At 48.6% G+C, this 14,048-nt stretch overlaps 1 protein-coding gene across 2 annotated transcripts in view; it reads left to right on the top strand.

Moving 5' to 3' along the window:
- The window catches only part of AIFM1 (apoptosis inducing factor, mitochondria associated 1), a 35,540-nt gene extending 33,502 nt beyond the window's left edge, over nt 1-2,038 (top strand). For both annotated transcript variants that reach the window (XM_006769867.2, XM_006769866.2), the window contains exons 15-16: nt 982-1,178; nt 1,781-2,038. In XM_006769867.2, coding sequence (XP_006769930.1) covers nt 982-1,178; nt 1,781-1,852 — 269 coding nt within the window. In that variant the 3' untranslated portion in view covers nt 1,853-2,038. The remainder of the gene's footprint in view (nt 1-981; nt 1,179-1,780) is intronic.
- The last annotated feature ends 12,010 nt before the right edge of the window (nt 2,039-14,048 follow it).

Genomic DNA, 14,048 nt, shown 5'->3' with positions numbered 1-14,048 from the left:
CACTCTGGTGCCGTGTCACATATAGAAATTTTTTGATATTTGCAACCATAGTAAAACAAAGGTTTATATTTTTGATGTTTATTTTATATATTTTGAATGTCATTTAACAAAGAAAAATCAACCAAAAAAATGAGTTCACGTGTCACCTCTGACACGCGTGTCATAGGTTCGCCATCACTGTTCTAGACTGTCTTCCTAGTGGCACTGTACAATAGACCTTTTCATTCTAATAGCATCATCTGTCTCTGCTCTGTTCAATACATTAGCCACTAGCCACATGTGGCTGTTTAGCACTTGAAGTGTGGCTACTGCAAATGAACTGAATTTTACATTTTATATCATTTTAATTAAAATATTTTAAAACTTAATTAATTTTTAATTAGAATAGCTATATGTGGCTAGTGGCTACTGTACTGGACCATGCAACTCTAGAATGTTTCTCAGAGGACAAGAGCAAGTCTTTTGCAATTTGAGAAATCCAGATGCCAGGAAATATCCATAGTATAAATTTAAAATGAGCCCAGCCAGTGTGGCTCCGTGGTTGACCGTGAACCTATGACTCAGCAGGTCACAGTTTGATTCCAGGTGAGGGCACATGCCTGGGTTGCCAGCTCGATCCCCAGTGTGGGACATGCAGGAGGCAGCCGACCAATGATTCTCTCTCATCATTGATGTTTCTATATCTCTCCCTTACTTTCTGAAATCAATAAAAAAATATATTTAAATAAAATAAAACGAGATAGGAAGGGAGGGAAGTTTTGGGTCAGACTGATACAGTGCCCAGGAGCTGACAAAGAAGAGCTTGCATTGCCCTTGACAATGAAGAGGGGCTGAAAAAGGCCAATGTTTACTGAGAGGGCATAGAGAAATCATCTAAAGCAGCTTAAAGCAGGTGGTGTCAAAAGAGACTTCTAGAATTTTCCAAGCTCATAATAACTGTTTTGTTTCTGTTTGTTTGTTTGTTTTGGGGGTTGGCTACAGGGACTGGTATTCGATCAGAGAGTGAGACAGAGTCAGAGGCCACAGAAATCCCTGTTCTTCCAAGCAACCCTGGGGTCCTCCAGGTCCCTGTCGAAGGGGAGGACTACGGGAAAGGTGTTATCTTCTACCTCAGGGACAAAGTGGTGGTGGGGATCGTGCTGTGGAACATCTTCAACCGAATGCCGATAGCAAGGAAGGTAAGTGCCTTTCAGAGCTTCTAGAGCAGCAGTTCTCAACCTGTGGGTCACCAGCCTGTGGGTCGAGACCCCTTTGGGGGTCGAATGACCCTTTCACAGGGGTCGCCTAGGTTTTTTATGAAAATACATCCTGCATATCAGATATTTACATTACGATTCATAACAGTAGCAAAATTACAGTTAGGAAGTAGCAAGGAAAATAATTTTATGGTTGGGGGTCACCACAACATGAGGAACTGTATTAAAGGGCCGCGGCATTAGGAAGGTTGAGAACCACTGTGCTAGAGGAAGATGGGAGGAGCAGCCGGAATACACTCCTGTGACTTCATCAGGTGCCCTGGTCAGGTACTGTTTGACCAGGCACCCAGGTCAGATTGTACCTGAGCAGAACAAAGAGACAGCCTTGGCTCAGGAATGTTTCTCTTTCACTCGGGATCTGGCTGGGTGGTCCCGGAGTTGGCAGATGCTCATTTGCGGTTGGTAAAAAGCTGTTCCCACAACTCCCTCCCAGTGTGATTGGGGACTGGCTCAGGCTGCCCCATGTACAGCCCGGCCAGATTGCACATGGAGTGTTAGTGACCCCCTGTTTCTCTCTCCCTCAGATCATTAAGGATGGTGAGCAACATGAAGATCTAAATGAAGTAGCTAAACTATTCAACATTCATGAAGACTGAAGCCCCCCAGTGGAATAAGCAAGCACTTTGCTGTCCCTGACAGCAGTTTGGATGACTAAAGGAGCATTTTTTTATTCCTCCGTGTGTATGAGTGTGAATGATCATGTCCCTTGTGAATATTTCAGCGATGTAGGCATATTTTTAATGTTCACATCACTAAATAAAACCTGATTCTTCTAAATTAAATTCTGCTTTCTTTGCAATGGAGTGGGTAGGTGAAGGGAGGAAAGCCATGCATATCAGAGAACAAGAAGATTGGAGCTACTACCAAGTGCATGATTTTTCTCAGCCTTGTATTCCCTGCTCCACACTCTAAACTCCTTTCAGTTCCCCAAACTTCTCTCTCGCCCCTCCAGACCTCTCTGTGTGCACCGGCTGTGGTTTACCCACAGCGTTTGGCCCCTTTCCCCTCTGGGGAAGGTCCTAGTCTCTATGAAGACTTTCCTTGCTCAGCCAGCATGCTCAGTGGTTGAGCATCAACCTGTGAACCAGGAGGTCACAGTTTGATTCCGGTCAGGGCACATGCCTGGGTTGCAGGCTCAATCCCCAGTTTGGGGCATGCAGGAGGCAGCCAATCAATGATTCTCTCTCATCATTGATATTTCTATCTCTCCCTCTCCTTTCCTCTCTGAAATCAATAAAATTATTTTTAAAAAGATTTTCCTGACCCTTCTAAGCCTGTTCCTTTCTTATGTCTCCCTGCTGGTCTGCCACTTCCTGGAAGACAAAATCATGGCTTTAATATCTTGATCTTGGTTATATCTCCAGAGCTTAGCATAGAGTCTGGCTCACATAGGTATTTAGTAAATCACTGTTGAAGGAGTGAACACATAAACATATGGGATAGACTCTACCTGGAAAAACACCTGTATATACTACCACCGCCCTCCCAGAACTGCATTGGTCCTGCGGGGGATCGAGAAGGGAGGCAGAAAGGACATTTACTGCAAACAGAGACAAGGGTTCAGAGACCTGGTGCTTCATGGTTAAACCTGGAGGCTAACTCGAGGGATCATGATCTCTTGACTCCTCCACCTACTCTCCGCAAAACTAGAAATATGCCCTCTCCTAACCCCTTTTATCTAAATAGGCTTATAGGCATACCTCACTTTATAGATGATTTCCTGGGGATAGAAGTCAGAGTGTCCTAAGTCAATTCATTTTTTGCATTTCAATTTACTTTTAAAAATCAAATCTACCCTAGCTAGTTTGGCTCAGTGGATAGAGCATTGGCCTGCGGAGTGAAGGGTCCCAGGTTTGATTCTGGTCAAGGGTACATACCTTGGTTTCAGGCTCAATCCATGACCCTGGTTGGGGTTGGGGCGGGAGGCAACCAATCGATGTGTCTCTCTCATATTGATGTTTCTCTATGTCTCGCCCCTTCCTTCCGCTCTCAAAATCAATAGAAAACAATGTCCTCCGGTGAGGATTAACAAAACAAAACAAAATCAAATTTTATTTAAATCAAGAGGAAATTTTTGCCATTTTCCAGAGTCCAGTGTGAATCTTTTTTAAAAAATATATTTGATTTCAGAAAGGAAGAGAGAAACATCAATGATGAGAGAGAATCATTGATTGGCTGCCTCCTGCACGACCCACATTGGAAATCGAGCCCAAAACCTGGGCATATGCCCTGACCGGAATCTAACCAGGACCTCCTGGGTTCATAGGTTGATACTCAACCACTGAGTCTTGCCAGCCAGGCTAATGTGAATCTTTTTGTAAAGAGAAAATTATGACCACTCTGGATTTTTTTAAATATTGAATTTGTTTACCAGGAGTTGCAGCTACAATGAAATCCCCTTTGAACACTAGAATGGACCAATGTCCACTTTATAAATAACTGCACTAGAACAATTTTTACTATATATACACACACACAGGTTTGGTGAAATATAACCTGACACATGACATTTCCAAATCCATCGGTAGGAAACTCACCTAGTATCCTGTGAGATAGGGCTCATTATCTATATTATAAAAACCCAGTGGCCCTAACCCCATAACAGCCAAAGGCCAGCACGGGTGGGTGGGGCCATGCGATTTTGCGCTCTGGGCTTCTAGTACAATAATAATTGTTGCTCACAAAGATGATGGTAGGACACTCTTAAGTTCCTGAAGTGTTTCACAAATCATTAAAAAAAAATAAAGTTGTGATTTACCTTGTTTTAGCATTATGTGTAATTTAGTATAATTCTTTGACCGTTGTGATCCTTATATGGAATGTCATAATTCAGTTTGTTAAATAAAATGATCTATCCATCTAATCAATGTTCATTGAGTGCCTACTATGAAACAGGAGGATGTCAGAAGAGGAAAAGGAAGAAAACATGGCCACTTCTCTTAAGGAACTCCTGGTGTCAGTGAGGCAGGCAAACGTGAGCACAGAAGTATAATATAGTGACAGGTGTTCATAGAAAGACAAAGTACTGTGGACACACCAAAAATGGATATCAACCAGAGCATCCATCCTTGGTCAACAACTGCTGCTAGATCACTCCTAAAGCATCAGTCAGTTATGTCTCCCCTTGTTGAAGAGCATAGTGACTCCCCGTCACCAACCACATCAAGTTCAAAGTCTTCCATAGTGCTCCTGATCTCAGCCCATTTTGCCTTGTCCAGCCTCCTTTCCCATGACTTCATACACACGTGTGCATGCACACATACACATCTGGTTATCGCCACCTTTAAACTTTTGTTCATGCTCTTCACATCTGGAACACCATCCCTATTCCCTTTTACCTATCCAGATCCTGCTCATCTTTCAAGGCCCAAATGAAATCCCACTTTGGTGTCGTCGTAATAGTTGGACTAGTGTTCGTGAATGATTTCATCTCTGAACTCCAATTGCACTTACTGCCTTTGAACTTGATTGTTCTTTAAGTCATTTTCTGCATTATTAGTGGCCACTGCCTAAAATTGATTGTAAGCTATCCCAGAGCAGAGACTTTTTCTCAAGACAGGAACAACATGCGCCCCCCCCCCCCAAAAAAAAAAAAAAACACTGGCAAATGCTGAGCAAGTACTTGGTTGCTTGGTTGGATGATGCTAGATAACAGGGCTTACTGTAAAAATGGGCCTCTGCCCTGGCTGGTGTGACTCAGTTGGTTGGGCATTGTCCTGTGCACCAAAAGGTTGCCAGTTCGATTCCTGATCAGGGTACATGCCTGGGTTGCAACTGGATCCCCAGCAGAGGGGACATGTGGGAGACAGCCAATCAATGTTTCACTCTCATATCAATGTTCCCCTCTCTCTTCCTCTCCCTTCCCATCTCCCTAAAAATCAATTAAAAACAAAGAAACAAAAACGAGCCACCCAGCCAGTGTGAATCAATGATTGAGTGTGGACCTATGAACCAAGAGGTCCCAGTTCGATTCCCGGTCAGGGCACATGCCTGAGGTTGCCAGCTCAATCCTCTGTGTGAGGCGTGCAGGAGGCAGCCGATTAATGATTCTCTCTCATCATTCTCTCTCATCATCTGTGAAATCAATAAAAATATATTTAAAAAGAAACAAAGCCTCTGCCTTATAGCCCCCGTTCTCTGTAATCCAAGTTATCAGACCCCCATCACTTCACCCACTGCTATGACTTGCCACTTACCCCAAGGATCACAGGGAAAGGTTTCTGACTGTACAGCTGAGCAGTGCCAGTTGAGGTTTGGCCCTCAATAGCCAGTCTGTAATTAGCTGGGCCACAGCACAGTGCAGAACAGGGCTGGTCACACCCTGCAAAGCAGAGTTGGGGCTCTGCCAAAATATCAAGCGTTTGGAACCCACCCACTTGATTTCAACCTCGCTTTTCTTTGCTGTTTTACAAATGCTATCAGATGGCACCTCAGCACCTCTTCATGATGGCACTAGCCTTTGTCTGGCCACATGTAAGGCACAGCAGATGTCCTCTTACTTTAGCTGAAGCTATGGGTCCGAGGGAAGGAAGTGTGTTTGATTGGAAAGAGGTCAGAGTAAGCCTCTGTGTGGAGGATGAGGTCAACATATGTGACTTTTCTGTAGTTTTAATTAACAGGGCCTGTTTTGGAGACAAGAGGCTTAAAGCAGAAAAGGATAGGGGTGGGGTATCCACAGTGACCTACTGCAGGCTGCTTCCTAGAAGGAAAATCAGCTCCTCTAGAGACGCATTTATACAAAGGAACCCTCCCCTCCCTTCCACCACTACCTCTTCCCTTTCCCGCTCCTCTCAAGTTTGGCAGGATCACCTCTGTCCTTCCCTGACTCCACCTAAAGCTGGGCACCCTTGTTGCCCTAGAGATCATTGGGACTCAATCCCAGTGCCTTGCTCTCTGAGCAGAGGGGAAGTCCTGTGGGCCCAGAGGTGAAGCAGGACTGCCACTGGCCTCTTTCCCATCTTATCAGGGAACTTCTGGCGGGCTCAGACACATGTACACAAAACCACACACAGAGACACACAGCCCAAGCCAATAATGACGTTCCCCTGACTGGCTGGTTCTACAGATGGGTGTGACTAGGTCAGAGTACAGGGAGGGTCTAAATATTTAGATACTGAACTGCCACGCCATGGTAGGAAAACAGGGATCATCTCAAAATGAACATTCTGAAAAAGAGAAATGCAGCCCCTGACATCCAGAAGCTGACCTGGAACTGTAGGCTAGGCTTTGGTGTTGCTACAAACTGGCCTGGCACTCACGTTAGGCCTGGGTGTTCTACTGAACATAAACAGATTCATGACATTAGCATCTAACAAGGCTTCCCTGACCATGGTGGACCCAGACAAAAACAAGACTACTCCACGATCATGTGTAAACACAGACAAAAACATGAAAATTGCCCAAACCACAGAAATTATCAAATACATTCCCCACTTTCCTGGCCAATCTGAGTGACTGCTGCTTCCTTACCAGTTACAGCACTAGCTTCGCTATAGTCTGCCCTCCTAATGAATAAGGTTTATTTAGGCCAGCCATCGTGCTCAGTGGTTTGACCTATGAACCAGGAGGTCATGGTTCGATTCTCAGTCAGGGCACATGCGCGGGTTGTGGGTTCCATCCCCCGTGTGATGCATGCAGGAGGCAGCCAATCAATGATTCTCTCTCATCACTGATCTCTCTCTCTCTCTCCATCCCTCTCTGAAATGAATAAAAATATATTTTTTAAAAGATTTCTTTAATTCAATACCCATTGAATTTACCTGCTTCCTGACAGCATCCAATCCAGAGCAAAGCCTGGCTTCCTTAAACCCTCCCCAAATCACCCAGGCCAGCTCAAATCCTACTAAGTCCTTTCTAGCACCCTCTTCCTGACATACCCCATAGTTCCCCATGGTGTGCAATATCCCTCACTACAGTGAACATAAACCCAACTTGTTCAACCATAGGAGTATTCTAGTGGTCTCTGGTTAGTGGGCATTGACAACTCAGGGACAAAGAGCCAAAATATCTTCCTTAGGCCAGCTACAAGGCAGAGACTCCTGTGAATTTAGGCTAGTCTTGCACCTTCCTGAAGATCTTGCCTCATCTCAGTAGAGTCCCCAAGGTCTGTGTTGGGGAAAGCTCAAGAGTCATGTCTGGGACAGAGGTGCCTGGCTTCTTAGGCAAGTTCCCACCTACAATATCTTGTCATTTGCAGCACAACACAGAGATGCTTCTGGAGCAGCACCTAATGTGGGTGTTGAATTTATGAATACGTACATACATGAATAAGCGTATTTGTTGGTCAGCTAGCAAACATTTACTGTGCAGCTACTGCATGCCATGGTATAATAGTTCCTGGAGATAAGAAGATGAGTAAGGGAGCATTATCTCAATTCATTGAGGTTTTGCTTCCTGGCATATGTTGACAGTTTGGCTCAAATAAGCTCACAAAAATTCACAAAAATGGACGTGACCCGGTGGAGAGAAGCACCTGGTGCTGCAAGAGGTCGTGGCTGAGTGATGCCTGGCGTCGGGGTCGGTGCAGGAGGCGGGTCACCATCACACGGGCCAGCTGCAGCGCAGGGAAGACCTGGGAAGCAGACACTGCAGGGCCAGGACAGGTTCCTCTCCTCACCCGATGATTACTGGAGAAGCCCAGCTGTCGTCTGGGAACAGGAGGAGGAGGAGGAAGGGGAGGAGGAGGAGAGGAAGAAGAGTAATACACTCCCTGCTCTCTGGCTTTATAACCTAGTAGTGGACACAAGTCAAGGGGAACTGTCAGTGCAACGTAAGTGCTGGGAGTATGGTGTGTGGGTTCAGATTGGAATTTCTTTACTCTTCAGATTGCTTTATAGTTCTGCTTCTACCTAGTGTAGACTTTTCTTTTTTGGAATCCTCATCTGAGGATAGGTTTTTATTGATTTGAGAGAGAGAGGAATGGAGGGGTGGGGGAAACATCAATGTAACACAGAAACATCAATTACTTGCCTCCCATACTCGCCCTGACTGGGGATTGAACCCACAACCTAGGTATATGCCCTGAGCGGGAATTGAACCCACAAACTTTCGGTGCATTGGTCAATGCTTCAACCAACTGAATCACCCAGCCAGGACATCTAGGCTTTTCTTTCACCAACCAAATGATGGTTCTCCCTCCATTCTAACATTTATGTTTTCTCTTTCATCTCTAGGAACACTTCTGGATTTGAGTCTTGTTTGGCTCTACCATTCACTCCTGGAGAAACCAGGCAGCCACTTTCCTAAATCCTGGCATCCTCATCTGTAAAATGAGGGGAACATACTAGATCACCTCTCCACCCTCAGCTCTAACCTCCTGTGTATGGTAAAGTCTCTTAGATGCTTGCATAGGGCTTTCTTCATCTTTCCATGGACTCAGTTGCCTTTGATCTCTAAGGTTGACAGTAAATGTTAATGGGACCCAAAGCCTTAGGCAAACATCTTTCCACCTTGCCCCTGCTGTCCCTTTGGCTCAACTAGATTTACAGGTTTAGTTTCATGTTTGTTTGTAGCTTATGATTCTTCTTTAGCAAGTTACATCTAGACCTAGGACCCCTAGAAATTGCACCATTGCCTTATTTGCTCTCCCTGGGGAGCATGAAAGGTAGCATCCTTTAGCCCCGTAAAAAAATTGGCTCCCAGCCCAGAATTTCCCCAGGAAAGCTCTACAGCGGGATTATTCTCTGCCATAATCCTAGCAAATACATTCCTATCCAACCATTTAATGGCTCAATCCCTGACAAACATACCCTGTAGAACTGGTGGTTGGACAGCCACTGTAACCCAGGGCGGCTCTCAACTTCATGCCCAGCGGAGAGCTCAGAACCCCTCCCCCTCATGCCACAAAAGCCCCAAGACCAGCCTGTTCATCCCCTTTGCTCTTTGTCCATAGCCATTTAGACATTGGCCATGGCCTTGACAGAGCCCAGCCTGGAAGTGCAGAGACAAGTGAGCTGGGAAGCTTGCAAGCTTCAGCAGCACCTGGCTCTTGGCTCTTACAGTACAGACAAAAGGAAACTTCATCCAATACTATGATTTGCTGGGTGGGAAAGATGCATAAGGATTCCCTGCCCTCTGGAGGGAAAAGGGAGCTTTGGGCGTTTCAGAGGAGAGCAGCAGATCTCCTTCAGCTTGAAGCCTTCCCCAGCCCTGGCCTGAGGCCCTTAGCCACTTTGTAGAGACTAGTATTCCAAGCAAGCTGTGTGGGATTCTGGTCTCCCACGCCAGTGGAAGTCCTCAAACTAGGGGCACAGTAGGCTGGGGGGTGAAAACAGAGCATCCTTGGCTTCAAAGTTAGCCCCATCTCAACCCGGACCCAACCAGCACCAAGCTCTAGGAGGAAGGGCCATGGTGACCTACCAGGTGATCAGTTTGACTTAATGCAAGGGTCCAGGGCAGTTCAGGCTCAGGGAAGTCTATACTTGTCCCCATGGTAGCACAAGCCTGCGTGCTGCCCTGTTCCTTGGAAGAGTTGGTTCCAAAGAAGAGCTGTCAGCTTCCCAGCCAGTTCAGAAGCCCTGAGGAGGGAAGGAAATCCCCAGATACCCTCCTCTCCGCAGGTATTCCCTGTGGGAGGGGGATAATTGCAAAAAGATCCTTAGTGGGAGCTCTGCTCAGAGTTGGGAATATGCAGTGTCCTCCCTGGCATTTCCAGAACAGCGCACAGTGGCCTGGTTGTGACAGAAGCATGGAGTTCTCCACTGGGTCTTTCCTACGAGCCAGGAGCTGCCCTGAGGGTACGGGAGGAAGCGGGGTGGGGTGGCGGGCGGGAGCAAGAAAAAAAGGATCCAGGGGAAGTTTCAAGGTGTGTGTGTAGGAAGGGGGGGGAATTCTCATGAGTCAGCGAATCCGGTTCAGTGTGACTTCACTACTTCCCGAGAAGAGGCGCCCTCGGCAAGAGGCCATAAGGCACGCGCGAGCGAGCCGGGAAGACTCTGGTGAGGGAGCTGACCTCTCCCCTCTCCTCCTCCTTCCTCCCGGGCCCCAGGCGCTGCGCCGTGCAGGCTCGCCTGCAGGTGGTGCTACTGAGGCGCCCTGGATGCACGTCTCGGGGTCAGGGCGGAGCTCAGTCCTCAGGGATCTGGGCTTTGGAAGGCAAGCAAGCAGAGAAAGGGGGTGGCCGCGCAAAGACGGGAGGGGCCGCCAGAACCCCCTCTGTCCTGGGGGCCGGCGCTCCCCGTATGTGGTGGGAGATCTGGAGAGCCTACCTGCTGCGCTAGCGCCAGGCTTGGGGCCGGCTCCTGAAAGCTTCTAATAGTCCACTCTCTCGGGCCACCTCCCTGGCCCCGTGGAGCTGAACCAGCTCACCTTCAGCAAAGGGGCTGCGGTTTCAGAATGTCTTTCCTCTCCGTGGACGGCGCTCTTGACCCGCGGGCAGTAGAATGGAAACTTTGAGTCGCGTCTTGGGTGTTGGGGGTGGGCTCTCCTGAACAGCCACTCCCTAGCCTGGCATCCGTGAGACCCAGAATGCATCTCCTGCACAGGGATAGACTGGCTGGTGCTATGATACAGTCTGGGACCAGGGTTTAGCTTAGATGAGGGGTTGGGACTCAGCCTTGGGCTGGATGTAGGGCAATGGTTAAGGATTCCAGGCTTGTCAATCCGGTAGTCAGCAGTCACAAAGAAAAAAAAAAAAAGCTAAGAGGCCCATTTAGGGCTCAAACTTGCAACCTTGGCTTCGGTAGGTAAAGCTTTGCGTCCTACCTCCTTGCAGGCCTGGAGCTCTGGAAGTCATGGTGCTGCTGACCTCGTGCTGGTTCATGATTGTGTGGTGGCTGTTTAGTTAACATGTATCGGGGCACAGAAATAACCTATGGCCAGACACCTTTAAGCTGAAAAAAAAAAAGAGTTGTTGGGGCTCCGGTCTCATCCTTTTCAGAGGCTCCAGTGGCTATTCCCAAGACACAATTTTACATACGTACGAAGTGTGTCTCCTTTTTCTGTGCCAAGATACAAAAGCTATGCCCTATGCTAGTGCTGTTCTGGGTGCTTCTCCCTGTTTTCAGGATGTCCAAAGCCGCCTGAGAAAGTTATCTAAGGATTTTCCATAAAGAAGAGGAAAGGGGTAAAAAAAACCAAAAAACCAAAAACCCAAAGGATCCTAAACGTTCCCAGGTTTCAGTGTGTGCCAGGAGAAATACCGTCTGTCTCCCTCCCAGACCTCAGAGCCCGGGCCTCCTTCCTACAGGGCGGTGCCCAGCTATTCCTGGAAACCCCCTCCTTTCTACTAACCCCTTCCCCAAGGTGTCTCCTCCCAGAGCATGTCCTAGGAAAAGGATCATATCAAAGCTTGATGTCCCTGTCCCCTCTCTCTGTCCCCAACCTGACTTGCCACAGTCCTCAGCCTGCCCCCTGTTTTGATACCCTCAGGCTGGCTTGTCCTGGAGTAGGGACTGAGTTTTGGCCTCTCTCTCCAGCCTGGCTCTGCGCCCCACTAGGTGACTAGGACAGGATCTGATACACTAATTTGTGTTAATGTGATAATGGGAGCTTGTGGGGTCACGTGCTAGCCACTGGCCAATTTCTAGCCCTGCTGGGGCCTCCAGGCCTCAGCCCCAAGTGGAGGCTGTAGGGGTGGGAATTTCAGGCTGACTAATCTCCACAGCCGGCTGCTGGGGGCGGGGGAGTGGGAGGAACCCAAGCCCGGGACGATCCCAGGGTGCTGGTGCCTTCGAGCTGCTGCTGCCTCGGTTTCAGTTTCATCCTTGGCTGACACGTTCCTCTGACTAGTGGAATTGCTTTGGTTTCCCTCCAACCCCTCTCCCCTCTCCAGCTGCCCCCCTTTGGACTGCTAGCTTCCCTCAGCCAGCCCTTCACTTCTTGAGGGGAGAGATGGGAAGATAATTTGGCAGCAATGAGGAAAAAATGTACACGTAGACACCCTCAGACGCACAGACTCACATACCATACTGCCTTACAGACAAATGCGCGAGGGGACTCACATCCAAGAATTGGCCCTTGTGAGCAGCAAGCACACCACACACCACACACACACACACACACACACACACACACACACACACACACACACACACCTCGGGTCAGGTTTATGCTCTCACATCTGAGAGACCCACATGGACACACACATAGGCAGGCAAGGCCCTACAGATACCCGTCCCACACACAGCCCCACACACAACCGCTCACACACCAGCAGCAGCAGCCGAGTTGGATGGCTTCCTCAAAAGAGGGCTGGAAAGTTTGTTTGCTGCCAGAGAAGGGGCCTAGACATTCCATGAAATGACTCATACTGCACCTTTATAGACATTAAATGTTGTATTTTTCTGGATTAAACAACAACAACCCTGGACCCCTGTCGTGGGGGCAGGGCGAGGAAACTGAGGAGTGGCTTCATTCCCACTGGGTCTCTGTCTAGCGAATGTTTCAGGCTTATCCTTGCCTCCCTGTGGGATGGGGCGATCCAGAAACAGCAGAATCATCTACCTCCTGGTACAAACCTCAGCCTGGAGCCGCCCCTTGGCAGGATGTGAGGAAGGGTGAAATGAGGGGCTGAGGAGTCCCTCTTAGAGCCTCTCCCCACTACCCCACCTCATCCAGTTCCCAGGAATTTGGAGTCAAGCATCGTGCCCCCACTGTGGTATCCCAGTCTGAGTCCTTCCTGATCTCTCTTTCCAGTCAAACACTCCTTCCCAACTCTCTTGTGTCCATTCTCACTGCCACCGTCCTGCCCAACTCCAGGGGGCGCTATTCCTTGTAGATAATGTGTAATGCCCCAATGCAATGTCACTGGAGCCCTCTCCACTCCCCTGAGCCTCCTCTCCATCTGAGGAGGGAACACCCAGCTTGATGACAGCTTGTGTCCCTGCCCCCCAAGGACCCACAGAAGACCTCCAGGTGTTGCCATCCCTCTGCTCTCCATCCCAATCCCTTGGTCCAGCAGCAACCACTTGTTTTTTCCTGTGGACTATGAGGGGAAGCACTTTTTGAGCGTCATTTGGCATCTCTGCAGGGCCTGGTGGCGCAGTGAAGCCACCTGCCACACAAGATGGGTGTAGGGCCAGCAGATGCTGGGGGTTGAGGAGCTCACAATTCTGGCTCCACTGGAGAGTAGCCCAAAAACTCTGGATGCTTTGTTGCCTCTGATAGGTGCCCCAGAGCAGGCTCCTGCCCTCTGCTCTGCTCCCAGGGACTTTTCCAGGCTGAGCCCTGGCTCCCAGGCAGGGACTAGGGACCAGTGGGATTAGAGACACCAGGGGGGCTTGCCCTCATTTGCTGAACTCTGCCCCAAACCAATTCTGCCTTATTTATTATTTTTTGCAACCCAGAGGGGGCCTGAAAGGGTACTGAATCTTCTCTCCCCGCCCCTCAGAAAAAACCCCACTAGGCCTGCACAAGACACTTCCTATGTCAGGGCTGTCATCTCCCTCCAGGCAGGCCCCTGGGCTGCTGTCCAGCCCTCCAAGAAGTGGAACCCAGCAGTTCTCTGAAGTTTTGTAGGGGTTCTCATGGTGCCAGGGCCAGTCCCTGCAAAGGCCCGGAGAGCAAAGGTATAACTCTCCATTTAAGTGAGAGCAGGGTTCCATTGGAAGAGCAAGTGGCTTTCCAAGAGCCCTGACTAAGGAAGGTGGCAGGTCAGATGAAAGTTACGGTCTGGGAAGTTTCTCCCAACCTCATCCTTCCATCTGTATGCCTGTGCTTTGGCCTAGGCACATCCCCACCCTCTTTACTGCCCCAATATGGGCCAGGGTAACAGACCATCATCCCAGGAGGGAGCACTTTGTATAAGCTATCCCAGGGAATTTTTCTGTTTTGCAGCTACTCAACCATCTTTTT

Source organism: Myotis davidii, unplaced genomic scaffold (genome assembly GCF_000327345.1).
Source record: "Myotis davidii unplaced genomic scaffold, ASM32734v1 scaffold900, whole genome shotgun sequence".
NCBI lineage: Eukaryota > Metazoa > Chordata > Mammalia > Chiroptera > Vespertilionidae > Myotis > Myotis davidii.
Note: the sequence above shows the minus strand (reverse complement) of the source record. Positions and strands in the feature narration are given on the sequence as shown.